This window comes from Neocloeon triangulifer, unplaced genomic scaffold (assembly GCF_031216515.1).
Source record: "Neocloeon triangulifer isolate White Clay Creek 2 clone unplaced genomic scaffold, ASM3121651v1 ptg000002l, whole genome shotgun sequence".
Lineage (NCBI taxonomy): Eukaryota > Metazoa > Arthropoda > Insecta > Ephemeroptera > Baetidae > Neocloeon > Neocloeon triangulifer.
The window spans coordinates 1538943-1566389 of NW_026775545.1; the positions used below are offsets into that span (position 1 = coordinate 1538943).

At 36.8% G+C, this 27447-nt stretch overlaps 4 protein-coding genes across 4 annotated transcripts in view; 1 reads left to right on the top strand and 3 right to left on the bottom strand.

The window, feature by feature from the left end:
• Positions 1–416: 416 nt before the first annotated feature.
• LOC132203378 (lysosomal alpha-mannosidase-like) lies at positions 417–7028 on the bottom strand. The gene is made up of 16 exons (XM_059631119.1): positions 6868–7028; positions 6211–6395; positions 5974–6159; positions 5489–5700; positions 5285–5427; positions 4346–4479; positions 4071–4290; positions 3815–4014; positions 3570–3763; positions 2756–2961; positions 2478–2697; positions 2092–2209; positions 1745–2030; positions 1171–1419; positions 822–974; positions 417–766 (listed from the first exon to the last, which is right to left on the bottom strand). Exons 1-16 carry the CDS (start codon positions 6964–6966, stop codon positions 473–475), a joined length of 3099 nt encoding a protein of 1032 aa, XP_059487102.1. The 5' UTR covers positions 6967–7028; the 3' UTR covers positions 417–472.
• A 227-nt stretch (positions 7029–7255) lies between these two features.
• Positions 7256–9509, top strand: LOC132203134 (pseudouridine-5'-phosphatase). The gene is made up of 4 exons (XM_059630666.1): positions 7256–7489; positions 7551–7769; positions 8259–8491; positions 8556–9509. Exons 1-4 carry the CDS (start codon positions 7429–7431, stop codon positions 8733–8735), a joined length of 693 nt encoding a protein of 230 aa, XP_059486649.1. The 5' UTR covers positions 7256–7428; the 3' UTR covers positions 8736–9509.
• On the bottom strand, positions 9467–10326 carry LOC132203142 (CDGSH iron-sulfur domain-containing protein 3, mitochondrial). Its single transcript, XM_059630677.1, has 3 exons — positions 10106–10326; positions 9843–10025; positions 9467–9784 (listed from the first exon to the last, which is right to left on the bottom strand). The coding sequence occupies exons 1-3, from the start codon at positions 10190–10192 to the stop codon at positions 9608–9610; spliced, it is 447 nt and encodes a 148-aa protein (XP_059486660.1). The 5' UTR covers positions 10193–10326; the 3' UTR covers positions 9467–9607.
• A 2632-nt stretch (positions 10327–12958) lies between these two features.
• The window catches only part of LOC132205519 (zinc finger protein 704), a 55972-nt gene continuing 41483 nt past the window's right edge, over positions 12959–27447 (bottom strand). The window contains exons 5-8 of the mRNA XM_059634611.1: positions 17645–17742; positions 17173–17321; positions 16954–17102; positions 12959–16836 (exon numbers count right to left, since the gene is read on the bottom strand). Of these exons, the coding sequence (XP_059490594.1) occupies positions 16654–16836; positions 16954–17102; positions 17173–17321; positions 17645–17742 (579 nt within the window). The 3' untranslated portion in view covers positions 12959–16653. The remainder of the gene's footprint in view (positions 16837–16953; positions 17103–17172; positions 17322–17644; positions 17743–27447) is intronic.

Genomic DNA, 27447 nt, shown 5'->3' on the forward strand with positions numbered 1-27447 from the left:
CCCGTGGACCTTGGATAATTCATGATTCATGAAAGATATGAAATGCGTTAAAAAGTGAGTACAATTTTTTCAAATACATAAATGTATAATTTTATGTACAGCAGGGAGATTATGTACTTTTATCCCTTTTATCTTTTATCCATTCATCATAACAAAACCCACCTAAGATTTTCAATTTCTTGTGCATATAAACTTTTAAATTCTCAAATTTTCTCTGTAAAATAATGTGAACAATTATTGAAAATTAGCATTAATAGCATAAAAAGAGAGTTCTCCAAAATGGACTACATAATTTTGCAATCGATTCAAATTTTGTTTTATGTGCTGTACAAAACTTTTTGTTTTTGTTATTTATGTATATGTCTCAAAATCATTGGATAATTAAGAAAAAATGATATCTAAAAAAAAAACTCAGATTACTTCATCAGAAATTTGTACATAATTATGTTTTTATGTATAAATTTTTTCACACTCATGCTATGAAATTGGCAATGAAAGTCGAGAAAAGAAGAACCAAAACAGATGCAGCCAGCGAACCCGAATCATTTCTCACAATAAACGTGCGCATTTGCATAGGTTTCATTACGACATTATTCGTTTCGTACATTTCTACATTATCCACTGGATTAAATTCTGCATCGCCAGTTGCAATCTCCTGATCGCCCTCGATTTTGAATTTCATTCTGGAGGTGTCGGATTTCCATTTGTTTCCTCCGAGGGTGGTTTCCATGAAGACCTTTTCATGCCCAAACCTTTCGGTTAAATGCTGAAAAACGGAATTTTCAGAACTTTTCGCCTTATTAATAATTAATTGTAATTACTTGAGTAGGTGCAAAAGATTCGAGCGAAAGCACTGGGTCGTCATTTGCCTCGTAAAAATGCTCAAAACGCACCAAAATATCTTCTCCTTTGTTGATCGGCTCCAAAGTCAAAATATTGATGTTCTCAGGCACTTCCAAATCAATTCCTTTGTACTGAAATAATTAAAATTAAAGATATATTTAAAAAATATAAAATTTTCGTAATAAAATTTAAGATTTTTCCATAAAAGTTTTGATAAAATTAAATATTATCAAAGCAAAAATAGTTTATAATAAATAATATTCTTAAAATTTAAATTAATTTGCAATTATTTAAAGATAAAGATGTATGTGCTTGTAAAATAATTACATTGACTGCATAATTTTGCATCCACTCTTCTTCAGTCAATTCCGTGCCACTGACGAAAGTCCAAGGAGCCAAATTCATTTGGTCTCGGCTCCATCTTCTCTTTTTCGCGACCGGCGTTGGGCTGCTGGTCAAAAGTTCCAGGTACATCAGGTGCCTGCCTCGAGCGATCATCCCCTCGTTTCCGTCGAACGTTTCATTCAGACTTTCGCCCACACCCCTTGCGTCGTCATACATCAATCGTCGGTGCAACTGTATTGAAAAATGTATTATAAAGAAAGGAGCAAAAAAAAAGGTAACATTAAATTTGAAAATTTTGGGGAATAAATGGAAAAATTAATTTTTTGAAAACAATTCTGCAAATCTAGATTTTTAATTAAATTGCGTTTTAAATTTTTTGAATTTTAAAAAGAAGAGCTTTAATTCTTGATCTTAAAAGGTTTAAAATTGATGGAAGTTTTGAACAGGATTCCAAAGTTAATTTTATTTTTGGAAATTTTTAAACTGAAAACGAAATTTGAAAAAAAACCCTCTAAACTTACTAACACAGAAGATTGAAATTTTTAAAATTTTTTACCATCAGTTCCAAGGTTCCGTCTTGCATACTAGTTCCACCTTGAGCTCTGTCGGTGACGATTCCGAACTCAGACCTTCCATCTCTGGTCGAAATGAAAGTGGTCACTGGGTGGTAATTGCCGGCGACCGGTTCTTTAAGGTCGAGTTCCCAGGTTGGACGGAAGTTGCGTTTTCGCTCGATGCTTTCTCGGCCGTTGGAATCTGTGTGGAAAAGTTCTTGCGTCTGCATAGCGGGAATCGAGTATTTGGTGATCACTTCCTTGCCAGGGTTTTCTGGGTCGTTTCGACTTAAAAAATTGATTAAAAATTTGATATCGTTTAACTAAATTTTATAGAATTTTGGCTTACTCTGCCGGAATCGGGCCAATCTGCCATTCAAACTCCACATATTCTGCATCGGTGTAAACTCTGACCACTTGACTGACCCAGTCAGAAAACTTTTGATGTGTTTCTTGGACAATTTCACCTTAAAAAAAATTTGGTAATAAGTTTTTTTCTTTTGTATTAAAATTATCGTTTATTATGAAGCATGACTTATTATTATGATTCAATTTATTTTTAAATTGAAACCAATAAATTATTTCAAAAAAAAATTTTTTAAATAATTTGATTAAATGGAAGATAATCTCTCTCATTTTCATTAAAAAATATTATATCTGCAAACAAAAATTTGTCGACTTTTTACAATTATTATTATTTAATTCAAATTTGAATATTTGCACGCTATTTCATACCTTTGAAGGTTTCAATTTCAGCCTGTGAGCTGATAGGGGTGGGATCGTCTCCGTCGGGTCTGAAAATGTAAGCTCCGGAGGTTTGCCCGTTGAGGATATTCCCTCCACTTCCCTTGTAGTAAAAGAAGTTTTGGTTGAACTCGGGGTAGTTGAAATTTTCAGATTTCAAATTCAAACTCGCAGCCAGGCCGGTTAGTGGATCGAAATTGAGCTCAAGTTTCTGAGGAGGGAATGCGTTTCAAGTCTCTGCTTCATTATGAAATTTGAATAGTGTGTACGTTGTTGGAAAGGGTGAACTTTTGGTCGTCGGCGACAGGTTCCGGCACGGGAGATTCTTCCGTGGTTTTTGTGATGTAGAAGCTGCGGAAACCGAGCGGGGGAATTGTGGCCACAAAAAGCAACTCCTGCTCGGCTGTGCTCGTGCGGTAAGGGATGCTGAACACGGGGGTAGGAATTTTAATCATCTGCGTCGGAATCTCGGATCCTGTGGAAAAAGATTATTTTCCAAAAACTTTCAATTCTATAGTCAAATTGGAAATTATGGAATAAATTATGTAAAAGCTCCTCCTTATTTTAAGGTGTCATTTTAGAAAAATTAAAAAGATAAAAAAATTTAGGTATTTTGCTTGCAAAATTTTTATGACATCATATAATTGTAATTAATTAGTAACAATTATAAATTAAAATCAGATCCTAAAATAAATTTAAAATCACTGAAAATATACATCACTACAATCTACTGAAAATATTTTGTTTCAGAATTTGTCTTATTATTTTAAGTGTAATGAAAATTTTTTTAAGGTTCGTGCAGCTTTAAAACAAACCCCAAAAATTGCAATATTTGTTAAACAGAACTGCACTCAGAACTTTTGAAATCTTTTGTAACAATTATTTTAATATAAAGAAACGACAATTGAACTATTGCCGGATTCAATTTTCAATATATTTTTCGTAATTTTAAAATATAGGCAGAATTTAAATTCCAAAAAATTTACTAAAAAAAATCGTGTGATCTTTGTTTTTAAAGTTCTGCAACCTGCATGACATTCAAGACGCGCGGGTTGCGTTTCAAATTTCTCAGGCGCTTCTTACCGTTGAAGTAGACCTTGTGTTTGAAATTCTGCACCGGTAGGCGTACATATGATGAGGTTTCTTGCGCCAGAGGGTTGTAAAGGGTGACGACGAAATTAACGTTGTTTTCAGACAACTCGCATTGGCTCACGTTCGAGAGCAAACAAGACTTATACTCGACTTTAGGCACCTCAACCGACTTCGCTGATAATTTACTGCAAAATTATTTTTACTAATAAATTTAGATTTAAATTTAAAAAACATACTTTAAAGCTGTGTTGGAGGTTTCGAGGCAGTCGAGCATGGCCTTGTGCAGCATCAGAGCATAATCTTCGGCGACGTGTTGTTTTTCAGTGCCAGTGATGGCGTCGTGGTGTTGCATGACCCCCATCGCCTCTTGTAAAGAATCCAAATCCTGCCATTTCTCCTGCCGCAAATCGGCCAAGACGCTCAGTTGTTTGCAAACCTAAAATATTTTAACCTCAAATAAATTCAGATTTTATTTTTTTTTTTATTCTGGACCTGCAGCAGATTATTTCCTTTTCTCTCCATGAACTTGAGGGTGGGTCTGGAGGTGTAGTAGCCCGTCCAGTAGCTGTGGTCACCGTCGGCGTACGGGAAAAAGTCGTCGCTCTTCGATTTCCAAACTTTGTCCGCCGCGTGCACCGCCTGCAGATAGCACGAGGGCGTCGAGTAGATCAGATTGATTTTGCTGCCGTTCTCCTGCTCGGCGTTCACGTGTCTAATCGACGCGAGCAAGTATGTAATCGACGCACAATAACAAACAAATTGGGTACTTAATGAGCCTGTCGATGTTATCGAACCAAGAGGCCGCCTGTTGATAAGTGAAGTCGTCCCCCATGGTCACGAGCATGTTTTCCGTTTGGTACGTGTCTTTGCGGGAGTCGACAAAGTCCATAAATGCTTTGACCTTTCGTGGAATAACAAACATAATTAGCAATTTCAAATAACGTTTTGATCAAATTTGTTTTTTCAACTTTTCCACACTTTTTTTATTACGAGAAAAAAATAAATTTAAATAAAAAAAGCTAAATTTTAGAGCAAGTAAATTCATTTTTCTTAAAACAGGTGTTTTTCATAAGATGTACCTTAAAATTTTCAGAAATGAGACTGCCAAAATTTTAATATTTTATATGCAGTGTAGTATTATTGCTTCTGAATATTAAATTGCATTATTAAAAAACATAATTTTTTGTAAATTTTGCCGAAAATTATTGTTTTTTTTTTTTTAACTTCAAATGAAATCGCGCTTGAAAATTTTTAGTTAAGAAATAGAGAACCTTAATTCAGCCAATTCAAATTTAAGTTTTTGGCTGGGTGAAAAACAATTGATGGAAAAAAATGAAATGTTAAATATTTGATGAGAAAGTTGAGAATGTTTTAAGCTACAATTTTTTTAATTTTTTCTATTCTTGAATTTTCTTCCTTTTTAGTTAATTTAATGAAATAATAATTCAAAATAGAGAAAAATTATTAAAATACATAAAAGGTGATGAAGATAAAGCATCCAAATTAAAGAAGTACCGGTAAAAAGGTTGTTTTTAGGCAATTTGTTTTTAAACATCTGACAAATTTTGTATATCGTTTAATTCGCAATTTTCAAATATGTACTTTTATAGCTCTTTTTATGGTCGAATCTCCAGTTTTTATAAGCAATTAATTATTTTCAGTTTTTTTTTTACCCAAGCTTCCCATTATAATTAATGTCAATTTACTCTTTCAGGAACGTTGTAGTCGGGGCTTCTTGTGTCAGTGATTATGGGGTCGTCCCTCGTGCAGTGCACCAAGTCAAAGCAAAATCCGTCCGGGGCGCTGTAATGCTTGTAGAAGGCGTGTGTGAAAAGATCAGACGACTCGCCTTTGAAGTCGTATTATAATTAATCATTAAAGTCATTCACACGGAGGGTCTTTTCTCGCACCGAGGTTGGGGCTCGCTTTCCAAACAAACTCCATTTCTCTATCCTTGATTCTCCGCGCCCGGTCGTCCTTGTCCAGCCGTGCGAAAAATAGGCCGTCAAATCCCATTTGTGCCAAAATCGAGGCGGTCTCTCGTGCATGACCGAACGGGTCGATTTGCCATCCGATTTTCGGCTTTGCGCAAGATAGACCATCGAACATCTCATCTATAGTTCTTTTTGAAAGTATTTTCTTATAATCCATTCACATACAAAACATATATAAAAAATTAATTCATCAAAAATGAAAATCTATTTATATCTAAAAGGAAAAAAACAGTCTATTTCAGAAATCAAAAAGTGTAAAAAAGAAACTAATATTAAAACAAAAATTCATAAATAAGCAAAATATTGATGATGATTACGAACTAAATATGATAAAAATTTCAGCAAACCACCTTCAAAAAGAAAATTATTTCATCACTGAAATTATTATTATTATTTTTTACCTTAATCCGTAAGTAAATTGGTCTATAATTGAATGGTAATGAGTGACCGCCTCGTCGTGCATGCTCCACGCGCCACTGATCAACTCGAGTTGACCCGTTTCGATTAGTCCACGCATCTTTGCCCTCGTCGCTTCTCCTTGGTTGTCCCACCATTGCTTCAGGAAAGCAGTTTCCACGTAGATAAAACTATTATCAACACGTTTATTTTTAGGAGAGACAAATATTAAATATTAATACCGCCTGTCAGGATTTTTGGCCAGTTCCTCCACGACCGAATCGATTATGTATTGAACTCCAGCAACTTGGATGTCGTTGTCTTTGCCGTAAAAATACTGGTCCACGGTTTTTAACCAACCGACATCGTCGTGCGTGTGAGGAATCAAGTGGACGTTTGTGAAGTTTTCTTTTATTGGATGACAGGCCTGGATATAGAAAATATATTTTGATAATTTGATACTTTTGAGTCTTGAATGGAAGCATATTAGCTTTTTTTTATTTTTAATACTTATTGTTGGTTATTTGATTAATAAGCGGAATGGCTAAATATATTTTAGATTAATTTAAATATATTCAGCATGGTTATATCCCAGGGAGGACTACTTAATAAACAATGGAATCGATTTGTTTATTTTCATAATATAATCCTAATTTTTAAATATTAGTTATTTGAAATCACTAATAATTATAATAAATCCCAAAATTATTTTACTTATTCAAAATTTTAAAGTGGAAAGGAATTTTATAAGTATCTGTTTCTGCTAAAACACACCAGTAATAAAAAATCTGGCACACTATTTTGCCACTGTAATTTTATTAATAATTAGAAAATCTTCAGAAAAAAGAGGTTCATGGAAAATAATATTACCATGCAAACTAATAAATATCATTAATTACCCCACAAATGGCTCTCCCGTCAGGCTCGTTGGTTGGAAAAGCTAATAATGTGCCAATCAAATTTACGCAAATTACAAAACTTGTGTTTTTCCACCGCATTATTTCTCTGACTAAATGCACAGTCAACTAAAACCGACTGACCTTTCAAATCAGAACGCACTATTCATATAAAGCGTGAAATTATTCTTATCATCCTCTTATAAGAAACGAACCCCCCATTTAGAAATCGATTAGCATGTTATTTTTGTGCTCTCTTGGCATATATAATATTAAATCAACACAAGATCGGTTGATAAGATTGCATTTATATTTTAACGCGTATCTTGCTTAAGGACAGATGTCCGCGTTTGAGAGCATAACTTTTGAAACCTGGCGCTTCGATAAAGCCCCATAAGCTTTAACCCTTTTTGCCGTCATGCGCATGTGATCGAATCAAAAAGAGGCTCGCACACAAAATAAACACATCAGCATAATAACATCAGCAATTATTCAGGCGGCTCTCAATTTTCGTCCACATTGAGCTGTGATATACCAGAAATCTTGCCGATAATAAATTTTGAAATGTCGAACAATTTCAAACCGGTGACCCACGTCATTTTCGACATGGATGGATTGCTGTTGGGTGAGATTTTTTGTACATTTTCCTTTTTATGACAAAATTAATTACAAAATTTTGCTTTTAGATACGGAGAGAATTTACACGCAGATCACACAAATGATTTCGGACCGCTTCGGCAAAGCGTACACTTGGGAGCTGAAACAGTCTTTGATGGGCTTCACGGGCAAGGACGCGGCCCAAAAACTGGTCGAAGGGATTGGTTTGCCGATCACACCTGAGGAGTACATCAAGGAATCGCACGTTTTGTACGACCAGTACTTTCCAACGGCAAACCTCCTGCCAGGTAAAAAAAATATAAATTAGATAAAGAAAGAAATTTTTCTAACAAAATAATTATAGCAGTATTAACCGAAATTTAAGGTCATACACCACAATCGTATTTTTTTTTTAATTTCGGAAAACCTGAATTTTCACTTTTAATAATAAAAATGAATTTATCAGCCTTATTTTAATAAATCTAAATGTAAAGTAGAAGGTTGAAATTCTTGAATTAAAATTCATAACTGAATTTACTGAAATTATTATGGAGTCTTTAATCGTTATTATTACTTTCCATATAATGAGACCTTGTAATTTGGAATTAAGCTTATAAATAAGCCAGTTTTATGATATTGAAAATAGACAAAGTTAAAAAAAATCATTTATAAACAGTCAATAATACAATAGAAAATTATCGCTTCAAATCTTTGCTATTTTAACTTTCTTCCTGTCACTGAAGAAAAAATATATTATTTTAGTACAAAATGTGTTCTAATTTTTATCATTTGTCCAGGTGTTGAAAAACTTGTACGGCACCTCAACAAGCACAACATTCCCATCGCCGTTGCCACTAGCAGTGGAAAAGAGCCCATGGCTCTAAAAACTCAAAAGCACACCGAGTTGTTCAAACTCTTCGAACCAATTGTGTGCGCCTCGTCCGACCCCGAAATCACCCACGGCAAGCCAGATCCGAGCATTTTCCTGGTGACCGCTTCTCGATTCAAACCTCCAGTCAAACCAGAACAAGTAAAATTTGAACATTATCAAATTCAAAAAGTTTAATTTTAAATTTGAATCATCATCTCTATAGTGTTTGGTTTTCGAAGATGCGCCCAACGGGGTCAAAGCAGGAGTGGCTGCAGGAATGCAGGTCGTGATGGTGCCTGATCCAAGAGTGTCACCTGAACTCAGAGAAGGGGCAGCTTTGGTGCTTGAAACTTTGGAACAATTCAAACCGGAAGATTTCGGACTTCCACCGTACTCGGACTAATCAAAAAAACAAAACTTGTCATTTTTTGGAAATGAAGATTCGGGCTTTTCCTCGTTGCAAAAAATTGTTTTTTATTCAAAAACAAACGGCTCTACCAGTTTCGGTCACGGTCTGCGACCCTATTTCATGAGCAAGAAAAAATACAAATACATGGTCAGATGCAACGGTTATTAAATTCGAACAAAATCAATCAAAAAGAAAAGTGCTGGAAGCAATGGCAATGGCATGCGGTAATAATGTAATAAGCCAACCGAGCCACCAATTCGATCAAAGGTGGATGTCCTTTTTGAGAGAGGAAGCAAACAGCTTTTTCTCGAAAACGCATAATGTGCCCGACGTCATTCGGCGCCCCCGTGGTCGGCCGCGCCGCGCGCTAATCACCCAATAAAGATCACCTCCCCCAATCAATCTGTCTTTAGCTAGCTCATTCTTGTATTAGTCAGCGAGCAGCGCGTTTGCTCATGAAATAGGTTGGTACTTGAATTTGTTAGTTTTAAGATTTTTATTTTTATGTTAAAATGTGGTTTTAAATTTTGCTGATTTTTTGTATTTTTTCTTGCTCATGAAATAGGGTCGCAGACCGTGACCGAAACTGGTAGAGCCGTTTGTTTTTGAATAAAAAACAATTTTTTGCAACGAGGAAAAGCCCGAATCTTCATTTCCATGATCATCTCCTCGAGTGTCAACTTCTTCAAACAAATTGTCATTTTTTACTTAATTTTGTAATTAAGAAGCTGCAATTTTCTAGAAAGGAATAAAATTTTATTTTATTGAAACAAACTTTTTCTTTTAATGAACGTAAGACAGAAAATTATGAATATTTATGAAGCTTTAACAATGAATTTGCTACCGAAGTGGATTTGTTAACCCTTTTAGTATTTAATGGCATCCTGAATGTCCTGCCTTTTGTGGGTTCCGTCGCAGAAAGGCCTATTTTCTGTCTGTTTGCAATTGCAGAGGTAGTACTCCCCGGACTCGGCGACTGCGAACACCACAGGCTTCAGTTTAACCTTAAAACCGTCTACCTTGTGAGACCCATCACAAAAAGGCTGAAAGAATAAAATTTCGTGATTATCTAGGCCAGATAAATTTATAAGAAAAATATACCTGTGTCTTGCTTCTACCACACGAGCACCAAAGGTATTTTTTGTTTGCTTCTAGAGGAAATTTGAAAGGGCGCTTATCGTAAACTTTGCCTTTTTCCTCCTGGTCTGTGGCAATGTCCTTTTCCCTCAAAATGTTTCGTGGCATCAAATTCTCTTTTTTGTCACTCGAATATAATCTGGCACTCTGAAATTCAAATTTAAATTATTATTTAAATAGTAAAAATTAAATCCAAATTATATAATACAAACTGATCTAAAACTTACTAGTTGGCTGTTTCTGGTAGAAAATCTATTTTGAGTAAAAAATCGTCTGCAGCCGCTCAAAGCTGGTTGGCGGAGAAGGCAAGCCATAGTTAATTTCAAATTAAAGATTATCTAATTATTTCAAGATTGAACTTTAAGCTTTTAAGTAGAATTTTAAACAATAATTAAGAGTCTGCTTGCGGTGCACTTGCTTGCTTAGGCCCGGGAAGCCAGGTTCAGAGCTTCTGAGGTTCAGAGATCGTAACAACAACCGGTTATCGGCCGATCGTCAATTGTTTTTTTTTTAACAAAATTACCGCAGGCCGCAGGCAGTAGAGTCCGCTGTCCGCTGGCTGCAAGGATGAGATCGCTCGATCGCGTATATCATTAATATCATATTATATCATTCAATATATCAATAGATGATTTATTGTCAAATTATTTATTTATCGACCTTTTAAAAGGAGCAATTGCCCCATTTTGGCCTTTTTGCGACTGCATTATTCTTTTCAAGTGCATTATTAATTACGATTAATTATTCTCATAATTTAGTATTTAGTAATTTAAATTTTTCAAAATTCAAACATGAAAAAAAGCCCATTGCAATTGCGGAAAGCATAATGCAATCTTAATCTGAAATCATTTTTTAATCCAATTAATCCTATAGCTCTGCACTCTGCGCGGTCGTTAAATTGCATAGTTGAAACGAAAATCTTTATTCCCAAACTTTTATCAATATAAAGAAGCTAAAAATATTAAAATAATTATTTATTAATGGGTGCCCGGTGCATCGTGGTTGGGGCAACTCGCGATCCGCGATGATAACACGCATAAGTTCAAGAAGCTAAAATTGTAAAAAAAATTCATAAATCTCAACTATATTTATTTTCCAATTTTAACTAATTTCATCAGCTTTTATCAATAATTATTTGTTAAAATTAAAATCATTAAGAGAGAATAAAAATTATATATATTTTATTCTCATATTTATTTCAAATAAATTTTGGAAAATTTAAACACGTTATAATTATTATAAATTCCTTATATTTACACTCACTTTTTTAATTATTAAAATATTTTTGTCACGATCGACCGCGACACAAGACGAGTGGCGAGAATCATACTTGTTTATCAGAGGATGGCCGCGGCCTCACTAAACAGATCGGTCGCTGCTGCCTGCTGGCTGCTTTGGAGATTTTTGTGGGGGTGGAAGAAGAGAAGGAAGCATGTCAGGTATAGGCAATCGTCAATAACAATAGAGAACACAAAAAACAGGTGATCCAAGGAGACTTAAAAATGTTGAAAATCTCACAAAGCGTATATACAAATAGCATGAGAATGCACTCCTAACTTATTCTCCTAAATTATTTATTAATTTTACAAAATATAATTATGTGGGTGCAAAATTTTTGACACGGCCAATATTAGGTTTGTTGAAATCAGCATTAAAATTGTCAAATTTTGATGAAAGTTAATTTGAAATTAAAAACCAGAGGTCAAGAGGGCAGCGGGTGACCTAGGGCACTTAGAGCTTTAACAATACCTTCTTGCTCTGGAGCTTAAAATTTTGAATCAACCATCGTTAGAATTATGCGATTCGGACCAGTGGGAGCAAAGTATTTGCGCTCGGCAGTTTAGTATGAACATCACATTTTTAAGAAGGTTGAATTAAATTTAAATTATTCTATTGATGCCATTGACAAGAACGCTTCATGTGTTTTGAGCCAAGTCTTTAAGCAACTAATCATAATTAATTTGTGTTTTTTACTTGAAATCTATGTGCTGCAGTCAAAGTTGAAGTGGAAAAAACACTGTAATAATTTTGCATAGATGTTTCAGAATCTGAATTCTCACAATAAAAAAACAATAGATGTATTTGAGCTTAGTTGTGAATTTTCTCAATTTTTACTTCATTAGCAGGCGAGATAATTAATAAAAACTCTGCGACCCGCCTCAAAAATTTTTGGACTAAAAAGCCGCGGTCGTCTCACACAAGAGAGACATCGGCGTCATTGCGCTGTTCAAGTTTCTGTAAAAACGAAAAACTCAAAAAATCGTAACTTTGGTCCTAATGATCCGAATAATTAAATTTTTGAAAAATATAAAAGATTTTTCGATCTCAAAAAATTGGTATAAACATTTGATTAAATATAAAAGATAACAAGCAAGCTATTAGGCAAATATCTCTTTTATGAATACACATAGCTTGTAAAATTTAAAAAAAAAATATATATAAATTTGTTCAGAACAGTGGAAAAAATTTTTATACTTTGATCTCATACAATGCACCACAGCCTAATGAAAATGAATGCCTGTAATATTCTTATTTTATTTGGGTTTAATAATCTTATTTTATTTTGACCATGTTCATAAAAATATTCTGCTGATAATTATATAATATTATGTATTTCTAAATTTAAGAAGGTGAAGAAATATGACATATATTTTTAAATGTATTAAATATGGATGCATAAAAATATTAAAAATACTTGTTCCTGAGACGCGGAAAAGATAGTACGCAGTGAACTATAAATTCCAGCTTGAGTGTCATTTGCGTGTGCTTTTGGATTCAAATTATAAAAATACGTCGCGCCACCCCGCTCCACAAACAACCGGTTACCGATATCCCCGCCCCCTGCCGGTATAACCGTTCGAACCTGTGAACCTGGCTTCACGCTCGCGCTTGCTTGTTTTCTCAGCTGCTCGTCCGACTTTGGGCGGCAAACTGGCTGATAGTTTGAAAGTTCTGCACTACGTTCATTGTAAATTTGTAAAACATCTTAATTTTATTGTAGATAGGAAAATTATCATTTAAAGTGACGTTTTTATTAAATAGATTTAAAAAAAAATGGTTTTAAAATAAATGAAACGTAATTTGCTTTATTTTTGCAATATGGTTTCGAAGTTTTATTGAAACTTAATCAAGTATAATAAATATATTTTCATGGGATCAAATGAATTTACAAGTTTTCGGCTGGGATTGTGTCGAATACATGCTTTACAAAGTGAGGAAGCATTTTTACAAACACACTAAAAAACATGGTGTTATAAAATAATAACAGAGACAGTTCTGACAGAAGAGTTGTAAGAAAACACAGAGACGAAAAATGTCACATTCTTTGTATATAAATCACCCGCAAGTCGCGGTGTGAGAAATATTGCTGCGTTGTTTAGAATTTTTGAATGTGAGCCCGCTCCAGTTTTCCACCATTGTGTTTCTTGTATCGACATTTTTACAACAACAAAATCAAATATACACAAATCAAAAGGTCATACATTATTCAGCAAAAGGAGAACTATTAAGAAGAAGGGAAAAAATGCGATTTCCGCACACGGTTGTTCGTTTTGTGAGATGAACACGTAATTACTTATTTAAGAGTTGTAGACACATCGATTTTGGATTTCCTCACTAATTTTAGATAGATTTATTCTTCACACATGAGATGAGTTTGTTTGTATCCTTAGGTTGTACTTCTTAATTGTATTACTTTTTAAATATGGCTTTTCTCTTTAAAATACAAAAATTTGCTCTGTCTCTAACAACACCGATATAGTTACTCTTATATAAAGATTATTGATGATTTCTTGTGTTTTTTAAATTCTCTGGGGATTTTCAGACGCAAATTAAATTCCGCAGTGCTTGGAGAAAATTAACTGAGGTACACTGGCACAACAAAATTAAATTATATTTATATATTCTCGATTCGCTCGCTTTGTCTGTGTGTCTTTGCCTCTCGACAGTCAAAAAAGCTTCAAGTTTAATTATGTCTGAGTATTTGCAAGTGTTCAGAATTCAATGTCAGAGTAATATGATCGCAATAGTCAACTGGAGAACAATAAAACTCAATTGCTTTTCAATTTTAATTAATATAGCACAAACACAACACTTATATTGTAATTTGTAAAAGTGCATAGATTACGTTTTTTTTTCTTGCCAATTCGTTAGGTACGCGCTAATTAGGTAATCAATATGATATAATTCACTCGCCCATGCACTTTATGAGAGGTACTCTTTTCGCTTAAATTTACGCTTTTGGCGCGTCGCATTTTGCCCTCCGACTATGAACATTTCTCTGCAAAATGCGCTTTGCAGCCGAATTTAATTTGTGTTGGTTATGCTACTATTTCTATAATTGGAACATTCAATCTTGATACATCTTTGCCTCTTACTTAATTCTTAAAAGTTTCCTTTGATTAATCCACCAAAAATACTGCCATTCATCATTCTCAACGTTTCGGAAAATAAATTTGCAATAGATATGAAGTGGACTCGCGTTAGAAAATAACTCTCTATCTGATTTTGTTTTTATTCGGCCATCCATTTAGCAGGGATTGTATTCTTACTCGTTTAGTTTTGATCCACTTCTCAACAAGTTTTTTTCTTTTTGGAGTTTCAAAATTTATTGTTTTAGCATCTCATGAAAAACTATTGCGTACGTTTCTATACATCTCAAAAAATGATATAATGGCAAATATTTCTTTACTTTTTCGCTTTCTGATGATAAAAGTTGTGTTTTTAACAATTCGCATTGTTATTATTTCTGCAATGGCTTCTTGTACTTTGTCATGTGCACTTAACTAATTAATAATATATAATATTGAATCTTGTTTTCGTCAATTATATAGGTTTAATAATTACTACTCTCAATCTTCACACAGCATCAATCATCACTTCTTATTATTAAAATTTACAGGAAATCCATCTGAACTGAATAATTTTTATTCGCGCGCGCGTTTTCCTCATACATGTGTGGCAATAATTTTGCAATTCACCTCTATTAACGTATTCAACATGTATGAGAGAAAACGAATTTTTATACAATTAAAATTGTTTCGCGTTAATTCTAATTAGATTAATTTGTTGTACCATTTATGAAAGAATTCGTCTTTTCTCCTAAAGAAGCAGATCTTTCTCACAAATGTGTAATATTGTGTGTTTGTGTTTGCGTGTATTCTTAATTTATACATATTACTTTCAATTTCCTTAACGTCGAGGATAAAATGATAGACATAGAGACTGGGGACTTTTTTGTTATAAAAAATAACTTTTGCGAAAATAACTCACATATCCGGATGCGGGCATTTCAATGTTTCAAACACTTGTTTTTGTTTTTTTAGAAAAGGAAAAATTACAAAAATTATTCAACGAGTGTCAAAACTTTTGCATGGTTCTTAAAACTATGGATAGTAAATTTCCCTAATCACGATTATACTCAATAATATTGATTTTTTGTGTATTTAACTAAGAATTATATAAAAAGAGGCGATACAATAATAAAGCTTAGATGTTTTGGTAAAAATATAAAATAAATAGTTAAAATATAATGAGGGAAGCATTCGCACGATACTGAAAATTAAAATGTAACCACGATACTATTCATTCTTGTTGCAAAACCTAATTCTCTCCCTCACTGATTGTTAAAAAAGAGAAGAAAAAAATCAATTAAAAGAAGGAAAGAGCAACTAATTTAAGAGTTAAAACCACTAACAACGAATACTGCTGTGCAACAGCTCGTCCGTCATTGACAACATGATGCGTGTGTTTATGTACTAAATATCAGGTATTGCCAATCCATTTTAATTAAGTCAACTGCGAATTAATCATTCAGCAGAGCTCGTCGCAAGGAGAATCGAAATTTTCGCGCCTACATTGATTGATTGGTCAAAGGGAGTGTTTGAAAATGACGATTCCTCATCGCACATTAGGCTCTGCTCGACTGAGGAACCTGTTGGTCTGTACAATTAAAAATTGTGCACCGTGGCTTCGAACAGGGCGTGGAAAAAAAATCACACTCTCTTTTTCAGCAAAGAAATTTCCACTCCACAAGAGCATTTTTGTCCCCAATAATATTTACGAAATACACAATCTTTTCCAAACCCTGCCTTTGAAAACAAAAGCGCCACTTTGCTGCATTGATATAACAATATAATCGTGAATCTTCTCGTCGGATAAAGCATAAGAGATCAAAATTGTTGGTAAAATATGGTAATATATAATATAATATAGTAAATATATAACGATAAAATTAAAATCGTAAAGCCTACGAATGGATCAAGAGTGTTGCTGATTGACGTAAAATGTTTTTGCATATGTACAAGAGACATCCAAGAAAGTCGTGTCCTTTAAGTACACACAAAATTTGGGGCTCGTCCCAAACTTTTGGTGCTAAATCACTTTGCACACCGTTCTCATCCATATTTTAAATTTGCCTCCCTTGCAATCCGATTTTTGTTGTGTCTCTCTCTCGTTGTACTTTCCGTGATGATAACCAGCACCCTTCCAGAGTTCATTGTTTTTTAAAAGTCTTTTGCGTGGTTGGCAGGTATTTGGTTAGCACAGTGTCAGTACGTGCAGCGTCCTAGTGCGATCGCGGGCCGGTGAGGCGGAGGCGCACACGATCCTCAAGTGTTTAGTCTTTGGCAAATTCCTATATAACCTTAGGCCTTGGGGTGAACAAAAGAGTTTTCTATCTTTGGCCCGTCCTTTTCGTCCTCCTCGCGCATTATACCAAAGCTCGATACGTTTAGTCAGCCAGCAATTTCACTTTGTCCTGGCGCAGGCCGGCCAGCTAGTCGCCGAAACGGGTGCACGCCTTTTTCCATTTGCACTGGGTGCACCACTGCTCTCGGTGCTCCATGCCGTACACCTTGCGGCACTTTTTCGACTCGCCGCGCACCCGACGCCCACTCGGACTCAGTTTCGGTGAGCTCACGGTCTTCGGACTCAGTTTCGGGTACTTCTGCGGCGAAACCTGTAATTAAAAATACAAAAAAATTTTAGAATGACAAGCAGTGCTCATTTTTTTTCTCTGATAAGATTCTCCTTTTTATTCATTTTTTTTCTTATTAAATAAAGAATCCAAACTCACAGGCAAATAGCTCCCAGGCGTCCAGCTGAAGGAGGCCATGGGGATGGTGAGTGGAGATCCCCTCTGAGAAAGCACGCTCGGCGACTTGTAGCTGCCGGTGGTGGTGTTTTGGAGCTTTTCTTGCTGCAACTGGCGCTGGTACTCTGGATCTGTTCAAGAGCACAAAACAAACAGAAAATAATTTCGGCTCCCTAGGTCGGGTGTTTGCTTCCAACTAACCCTCGTGCGGCGGCCGGGCCATGTCCTGGTGGCTCAGGGTGGGCGACGACGCGGCCACGTGTCCCGCCTCCACCTCAAGCTCGGTGTAGTAAAACTCTTCTTCGTGGTCGCTGCTGCCTCCGTCGTCGTCTCCCTCAGGAGTGCGGGGTCTATTTATAACAAAAAAAAATTAAGAAATTATTCAAAACTCTCATATTTTGAAATTAAAAAAATTGCCAAAAAGTTTGAAATTCAAATAAAATTAAATAAGGTTTTGCACAAACTCAAATAATCTCATTTATTTACAAAATTTATTTTTAAACTTTGCTTTCATCTTTTGCTAATATTTTGTACATATTTATTTAATTCATCAATTTAAATTGTAGACTTAAATTCAAATATACTTAATTTAAATATTATTTAACTACTATTTTTTCAAAATTTTTTTCAAATGACTTTTTGAAGAATTGAGAAATTTATAAAATAAACTTACCCAAGATGCATTTTTCTGACGTGGCGCTCGATGGCTTCGCAAGTGGTGGTTCGCACGCCACATCCCTTCCAGGTGCATTGGAACACTGTGCACATGACCTGAAACACGAAGACAAGACTTTTTACTAAAACTCGCGTGCATTATTATTTATTTTATAAAAGCAGCTATAGTGCCTTTAATTTTCGGGGGAAGTTAAAATTAAATGTCTGTCGTGTCGCGCTGCACCCCAAACTGTACAACAACAGGAAACAGCGCGGCGGGCTGTGTATTTTTAAAAAGTATTATTAATTCCGCCGAAAGGAAAGAAATGCATGCGTTCCCAAGTCGGCGGGGTTTCTTATTCACGCACAAAATATACGGAAAAAAAATTCCTGCGTGCACTCTGTTGAATGAACCCTTATCAGAGCGAGGGGAAGGAAGAGGTTGTTCCCCTCGACGAATGCATTATTCCATTGTTTCTCGCCGCGGCAGCATGTCACTTTCATACATATATAGGTGGAACAATGAACCTCCAAACCTAGCTCCAAGACATAGTTATCGCATCAGCTATTCTTCTTCTTCTTCCACACATTCGACGACGCACGCACTTATTGTGATTAATTTCGTCTTCTCGTGCGTGTGAATTTGATTTTTATAAAGTGACAGCACACCCTGCGCTCTGCTTTTCAGAGAGTGAAATATTTAAATATTCCGAGATATATATTTCGGAGGGAGATGCGCCTGACAAAACTCGAAATATTGAGCTCTCCCCGTTTCGTGTTAAATTTGCACGCTTCTCTTACTTTTGCTGAACCAATTGTTAAAAAAAAACGTAAAAATTTAATTTTATTTATTTACACGAGGCCTTAAAAATGTAATAAACAATGGGAATACAAATTTAATTATAAATTAATTCAAAATATTTGGAAAATTGAAAACTGTGAGCATCCATTCAAATATGAATAAGTCCTGAATAAACATTATTCAAAATTTCTCATTTTTCCGCTCCCTCTGCCATTGGTGTGGGCTCGGAGGATATTTGAGCAGTAAAATGGGATTTGCTCATTGCGAAGTCATGAGCATGATTCGCTTACGTCCCCGCGCAATGTATTAAATTCATTTATGCACGCCAAGTCTAAGCACGGGGTGTGATCGACCGTGTATTCAGTTTCACGCATATAATAACCGGCGAAAAACGTAGGGTTTCCTTTCTCGAATTACTAAAATTGCTGGCGGAGTCTCGAATTAAACTGACACCTCATTTATATCCCTCTCTTTAAACATTCCGCACAAATGCGGCTCTACTGTCACCAGCAGTTGACATAACAAGAAAAAAAAGGAACCAAACTCGCCTCCCGCACAAATGCATTTCGTTGGAGATGTTTGGAGATTATGTGAGATAGACACGTGCAGTTCATTAAAATTCAAACGCCTTTCACACTCGGCGGAGGAAGAGGAGGGACTCTTGTCATATAAATTTCGGGTGCAACGGACTGCACTTTGAAGTGGCGGGCGTGTTTGCTCATATTTCGGTGCAATGCATTTCCATTCGACCGCGCTTTTTCGTCTTGTTGCGATGCGGCGGAGTTGCAGGGGTGCGGCGGCGGCGGCACCCACGTGCTCTTGTTGACATTTTCCTTTTGCACTTGCACTTGAAAGGTGCGGCGGTCTCTCTCTGTTGCCATCCAGCAATTGCGAATCGGGAAAGCGGAAACAGGTTGCTAAGCCAATAAATTAACTCCTCTCGCCTGCTGACGGTGGCAAACTTTTGTGTCAGCTGCCGAGATTGAAATGCTATGTCGCTCGGAAAACGAAGTTAACTAGTAAATGGGGAATTGCATCTAGTAGGGCTTTTTGACAAAGTGCAAGGCAGGGAGCGCGCAATTGGGGAGCTGCAAGTGACGATATAATGCATATGCATGACTCGAGATTTTTTTCCCGATGATCTTTTTTACTTCCATCATAAATCTCATCCGCCGTTGGCAGGGGACGTCCAAAGAGCGCTTCTCGATTTTAATATGTGCATAAAAATAGATTTATTTTGTGTGTATTTTGGACGGACAGGACAATTTATGTGTTCACAGTTCACTGCACTTTGCCATAATAGCTTCTGCATGTACATGTTTGCTGATTTTGCATACTTTTTGAAACGAAAGTGAATACTCTGTGAAGGAAAATCAGTTCAGTTTATTTAAATAGATATTTTTTTGACACAACCAAGAGTAATAAAATAAGATGCAAAATATTGAAATATTGATTTTTAAGAGGTTTTTACGTTGTTTTATTAAAAATTTGCGAGAAAAACTTGACTTTAAAGAATGGAATACAAACGAAAATTTGTAAGTTTTCATTGAGAAATTAATTTTTAATTGACTCATAAATTAATCTTTTTCTGTCACACAGAAAAAAAAAATAAAAAACTCAATTAAACCCGGAAAATTAGGGCAAACAGAGCAACATAACTAAATTAGATTTTTGCTTCATTAAAAAATTAATTCATAAATTAAGAGTAAAAAATTTTGATTTGTATTCCATTCTTTAAAGTCAAGTTTTTTTCGCACGGTTTCTGTAAAACCACGTTAAAACGTCTTAGAAATTAAAGATAAAACCAATTATTATTTTAGTATTTTCTAAAGTATTTTTAACTTTGTCTAATTAGCTTTTTTTTAAATTACTTAAAGAAGAAAAACTGCAAACTTAAGGGTTCAAGCCGAAGCCCATTTTGAAGATTGGAACACCCTGTAGCATCATCTCCGCTGGCAAATTTATACACACTTGGCTGTCATAAACACGCACTCAGCGAAATTAAGATTTAAGCCGGTGTCTTTCCTGCTTTCATGATTAGTCAAATGGAAACTAATAATTGTATTAAGAAAAGAGAACGAGCCCCCCGCTGCAAATTTAATTAAATTTGAACAAGCCGAAAGTATTAATTTATTACGGGTGGTAAGCGGCTTAGCGGGCTGTGTATTAATAATTATTATTCGCCTCTAGCTCTGCAGGCGCCACCGGCCGGGCGTGCATGTAGTGCGCGGTAGTATAAAATCCACACCGAGGACTCTTTTTCATTGATCACGCGAGAGAGCGATGCTGCTATGGGTGCACAATTTTGGCGATTCGCAAGCGGGGCGTGCGCGTCCCTGCCCCCCACCCCCGCGGGTCCGAAAGGGAGGAGGACACCCGCGATCAATACGCCGACACGTGTGGCCCCCGTTTATTTTCCCCCGCTGGCTGCACACTTGCTGCTGCTGCTGCTGCCTGGTAACAAACTGCGCCGCGGCTTTTCGCTCCCAACTCTCGAGCCACGTGCCGCCCGGAATAAAATGCATTTATCTGAATAGTGTATGGTCGGCGCCCTGATTGGTCCCCACTTCTTGCGCTCGCAATTTCCTTCACATGCACCTCTCGGTTTCGGAAACACGCACCTTGGCAACAAAGCCAAATTGGTGCACCCCGGCAAAAGTTGCGACCGAGACACTGTTTGCGCTGAGCCCGGGCTTATCTGTCGGCGATTTGTCAGGACATCATTCGCCACTTGAGAGCAGCAAAGTTGCTTTGCCCCCGACTGGAATACAGATGATGATTTAATGCCATAAGAAGGAGCAGCCCAATTTTTTGGAATGGTTCCATCAACATTTAGATCTCAAATGCCCTCCTAAAAGCAACCCTTTTGGGGTCGCTCTCGTAAAGATTTCGGTTGGCTTAGCAAAAAAAAACTGGCACAGCTCTAAAAATTCCAGTTTATGCATTTTTTTCTTTTAAATTATATCAATTTTTTTATCTTTTTTAAACGCATCGAAAAGAAAATGTCAATTGAGTGAAATTCACAACCCCCTTGTTATCAACAAAGCGAGGGGCTGATTTACGACCTTTCCGCCAAATCTAGCGCCGAAACAAAATGTCGTTGGGGCAAATGAGAAATTGAAACCGAGATGACAAGCCATAAAGGCGGATTCCTTATGCAACCCTAATGGCGTTTACGCGCTGCGGGTTGCCTATCCATAAAAATCCGCCACCACCAGCACTTTCATTCTTTCTTTGCCTATTGTGCAGTGTCGTCGTCGGCCGGGTGCTTCAAAAGCACACAGACTACTGTGTATGAATGTGTGTTGCAATGGATGGAGCTCTCTTTTGGAGGTGGTAGTTATTTTTAAGTAACGGCCATCGAGGAGTGCAGCTAAATTATATTACACAAAGGACGATGGGCGAGATTACCGCTTTTATTGCCAGTAAACTTTATTTATACCCAAGGCTGCTCGCTGGAAACAAGCTGAGAAACTGAAAATTTACGACTGCCGCGACGGGATTTTGAGAAATAACTCCCGGTTTATTGTTGGCCGAGAGAGATAATTTGTTGCTTGTAATAATATTAATTTTTACTTTTACTGGCGCGCTCCGGGAATCAGCTGACTGAGAGTTGTTTGTGAGATTCATAAAATAAATAAATAAAAATCAGTCGTTTATCCTCAGCGGTGTCAAATTTGAGGGATTAGCGAGGAGCGATCAATCAACTCGTCGGGGGAGAGAGAGAGAGAGCTGTGCACTTCTTATGAAGTATTTAAATTGGAAAACAGAGGCTATAGCGCGAGAGGTGTTTATTATTATGTAAGCAGAGTGCGAGCAGCGTGACTGCCCATCACAATGACGGCTTACACCGCTCTCCAATATTAATAGACAGACTAATCCCCGCCCGGTATTGCTTTAACGCTCATCTCTGGTGCTGCCCACTCGAGGGCATTTTCACATTATTTTATTCTGCAGGCCAGCCGGCTTCTCCGCCGAGCTGACAACAACAACACTGCCATGCTCGCTCCATCTCCGACTGCTGGTGACTGCCGCGGCCGAAGGGGGCCACAACCGACAGAGTTTTGGTGCGAGTACTATTGCACAGGGAGAGGGAATCACTATGGAGCCATCCATCCAGCAACGCCGATAGAAGGACGGCGAAGAAGAGGGAGGGCGGCACTGCATTAAGAGGTCGCCGACCCCGCCGCCACTACAAATATAAAACGGGAGAAAAAAGCGCCAAGTGAAAAAATTAAACACAGCCGGACGGTTAATTTGCTTGAATTACAATTGCAGATGGGATCGCGGCGCGCAGTTATAATCATGGTTGGGCCGCTTGCTGATTTTTGTCAATTAATATAATCTTGATCTTGGTTCAGTTTTTTTTTTAAACTTCAGAGTGTAACTGGTGATCAAAATTTAAATTATAAATTGAAAGTATAATATTCAGGAAATATTATTTTTCATAATTTTCCTTTTAAATTTTTTAATTATTAAAATTTCATTTTGAAAACTGAGATTATAAAAATTGCAACAATGTATCAGCATTTAAATAATTCAATTTTCTTCAACAGTTTGATTATCTGCGACTTATTCCTTCTAGTTCATTCTTTCCTTATATTTTTTTGCTGCAGAGTCTGGGACACATGTTGCGAAATTAGTAGAGCGCGAACAAGATATAAAATTCACTACTACTATATAGTTGTTTGCGCGGCGAAAGCTGGCGGCGCGGAATAAAAAATGATCCATCATCCCCCCTTTATTTATTCTTATCAATCTCTGGCTGCGTCACACCGCTGGAAAATTTATTCCGAATGCAAATTAATTAGCCTGTTGCCCGGCAATGCCTGCAGCCGCTTGTATAATATTTTATACACACACAAAAGTACTTTGGCAATTTCGTTTAATGCGCGTGTGTAACGCAACGGTTAATTTTCGGTGAGAATTATACACCGAACAATGCACTCCGCTCGCGCAGATGTACGAAAATAATTTATAAATCCGTAGCGTACTACAATGTTTTCATCTCGCTCAGGTTGCTGTCCTCTCCCATCTCGACCGTGTGTTTACCCTGGCTCAAGGTAACTCCGCGCAGCCAAGGGTCATTCCTCTCGACATCTCTTTCTCTGACCGTCGGCCAGATCAGCCTTTATTATTTCTCGCTCGCGTCTCTTTTTTTATTGTTCTTCTATTCCCATCAGAGATATGCCGGCCGGCGAATAGAAAAAAAATATATATAATAATAAGAAGAGTTGGCTTCTGTTTGCCGGTTGTATAAATAACAAGATGTGCTACTGTATTTTGTGCCTCAACTCAGAACTCCAATACATAATTGCAGCACTTGCTAATTACACCGGTGCTGGGTAATTGATACAATGTGTATAAATATATACGACGTGCCCCTAATTATACTTTGACAGCTTCACAGAAGCGGCAGTAAAAAATAAAGCCAATTGACGTTTTTACTGCTGCGGGAAAATTCTTTCAATGGAAAAAGCAAACCTATTCGGAATTAGCATTTTCAAAGGGTGTAAAAAAGCTTTTGGTCGCAGTGGCGCGGAAGTTTACATCCTATTAAAATTAAAACATAAAACATCATCATCCCCATTGCAACTTTTCACACTTTTTATATATATCATCCAATCGCGTTCTCTTCCGTTATGAGAATTCCCGAAGCGACTCGAATTTCTTCCCATGGCGCAGAAGAAAAAAGTTAATGATCCCTTTAAATCTGGTGCTGTGTGTACGCCGGCATTTAAATCCGGTTTCTATTTAAACAAGAAGAAAAGCCGCGCCACTTGTGATGTGCTGCGCTGCACCCCTTTTCCCCTCCGAAAATGCATCTTACAAAGTTGCATTGCAACACACCGATTTCTATAGAAAGAGCACACATGCGGCGTTCGCCGCATAAAAGAGAGCCCCGGCTTGATTATGATTAGCTTTGCATAAAGGGACTGCTTTTCTTCAAAAGAAAGATGTCGCTCGCTTTTCGAGCTTCTATATATATTTTTAGAATCTAATGCATTCGACGCAGACCGGCAGCAATGAGAGAGAGAAAAGTGCATTCGATATGCTGCAGCGTGCGCTTCGGGAGAGATGACCTCGGCATGACCCTTAATATATTATTTTCTTCCATACAGCGGCCGCAGTTGCCACATTTCACTAGATAGTAATAATAAATGTATCAGGCCATTACGTGCACATCATCTGACGGCACAATGAGGAAAAAATGGGCAGGAAGAAATTCTAGAGTGGAAATAATATTCATCAGAGAGAGAGAGAGAAGACGAGGGCGGCTGCACATGTGGCTTCGTCTTTCTTCTTCTGGCCACTTAAAATTCCATCATCAGTTAACAAGTAACAGAGCGCATAATGTGCTGCCGGAGAGAGTGATGCCTTAACTGTGCAGCTTTATCTTAATTTTTATTGAAACTGCAGCGCGCATTCGGCCAAAGTGCTGACCCTCATATTTATATAAAAACACACACGGCGCTCTCTCTCCGCACGTTGGCGGCGATTATGCCCTTTTTATAACATAATCCAGCACAAATGCATTTATAAAAACGATATATTTTTTATCGCGCGTCTACTTTTCACTTCACTTAGGCGCGTCCTCCACGACACACACTATAAAATCGAGACAAGTCGTAAAAAATATACTTTTTGCTCTTGATACGTGCCGGATTTTCGAAAATAAGCCACTAAAATCAGACGTATATATTTACAATAAATTAGAGACCGAACGACTTGGAATTTTATATATCCATCGAAAAAGGCAACAAAAGCGTCAATTTCTTTCTTTTCCGCAGGATATTCGTTATTATAGGTTTTGGCCGGAACAACAACACGCGCGTGTATATTATTGGAACGGGATTTTCGGTGCAAATTTTCGGAGAATCTCGGTTTTCCTGTCAAGGAACCCCCATGTAATTACCATCAGAGCAACACACGTCACTCACTCATGCTCTCTCTCTCTCTCGCCGAGTGAATACAACTTACACACTCTGACGCAAAAGAGCGCAAATTAGTTCCCAGCATTTAATTTCCACAATTTGCTGCAACACGCAACTCCGGCAGCTAAAAATTAGAGAGAGAGTTTCAGCAGAAGCTGCCCGCCAAAAAGAATGGCGAAAATTAAATGTGCCGCTGATAATTATATACGCCACTGGGAGAGATGAAACCGTTGCAATTAAATATAAAGGAGGGCCACCTTTTTAGGGCTTTCCAGGAGCCATTCAAATTAAAAAAAAAAACTGCAAATTTTAAAATATTAATCCTTAGCTTATTTTATTCTTATCCTGAATATTTCATAAATTATAAATTTCAGAGAGAAAACTCAATACTGATTTTGAATTCTGAGTATTTTTTTTTTTTTAATTAGGGATACTGATGGAAATTTATTCCGATTCAACACGTGTTGCATTTGAAATTAAGTTTCGAGAGGCGTGTTCCTCATGGTTTTGCATCACAAAAAAGTAGCGATGCGCCGCGCATTCCTGCTGCCGTTTTGTGTGTGGTTGTGCCGTGCACTTTTATTAACGCCGCCGGCAGCTTTCGATGTCACTGATGTGTTCAGGGCGTTGCGTTTGGTATATTCGGAATAATAATAAGTGCTGCTCTTCAGCAGATAATTCCTTCCTTTCCCCATTCGCCGACCAACCATGACTGCACTTTAGAGACTCATTTGTTTGCCTACTACAAAAAGTATACGCACCGAAAAATAAATATAATTATTACTCCTCCGTGGTTAAAAAAAAACTGTAATAATGAAACGATTCAAATTCAGCCGAGCTAGGGAGCCCCGGGGTCATTCTACTACGAAAAGTCACACATGGGTGACCAATGGGAATTAAAATTCAAAAAGTTGCGCGCGTTGCATGCTAATAACACACACGCAGGAGAAATGTGCCGGTGCTGGATATCAGGCGTGAATCTCAGGAAGGAAGTTTGCTGCACTCATATATCTGTCGTCCCTTTTTTTCGGGCATTAGCATAATGGCGATTTCGGACACACACATACAGGTTACATGCGTCGGCAATTCCCCCTGTGATCCAAGTCACCCCTGCGCTGATGTGCATGCATGTGGAGCTGCCGGTGCGTGAACAAAATACCATGTAAGAGACACGCCAAAAGGTTTTCTGTGTCCGAGAGCAAACATACCAAAAGTAAAACGTGTATACTTCTGGGCCCATTAATTATTAGCGCCTTTTGTACGTTTTGTGAATACTAGAGCTGAGACTATCTCGATGGTCACGGCTTAAAGCTGCTGGCTGAATATAGAAAAAGACTTTTTTTGCGTGAGCCATTTAAGCTCTTTTAAAGCCTCGGACAGCTTATTTTGAATTGCTCGGAGAAAAAGTTGTGGAAATTTCAATTTGCATTCAGGTCTAGTACTGAAGATAAAATTTGAAAAAAAAAATTAAATCAATAAAATAAAAAAAACTTGTATTTCATTATAATAAGAAAATTCTAATTGTATTTACTTTTTTTAATACAATTTTGTTACTAATTTTGCTTTTATAAAAATTAGATTTTTATCAATTAGTTCTTGAGGTTAAATTATATTTTGCAAATTCATTAAATAAAATAAAATACCAATTTTATATTTGAATTTAAATTTTAAAAAGATTTAAAAATAAAAATGTTTCACTTTTTATCAAGATCGTTTTTTTATTTTTTATTTTGCTCTCCCTCCCCTCTCGTCAGCTCCATTTGCACGGTACAAAACTTGTCCATTTTTCGCTGTCAGATTATCAAATATTCAAAAGTGTTCAGCAGCTCCGAGTGTGTTGTGCTCTGCAGTCGCGCTGTAGCAAATGATGAATTCGGCCTTGGACGCGAATTAACAGCTCTAGTCTATATTAAAAGGCGAATTGCCATCGCGCGCGCGAGTCGGAATGGCAACACATGTGTGCGTTATTATATACCGTACATATTATTATATTTAAAAAGAGCGTGAGTCACAATCGTTTCCAACGAAGCGTTGAAAAATTGGCCGTGGAGAAATGAGAGTCATTAAATTTCTGCTGCGCGAGAG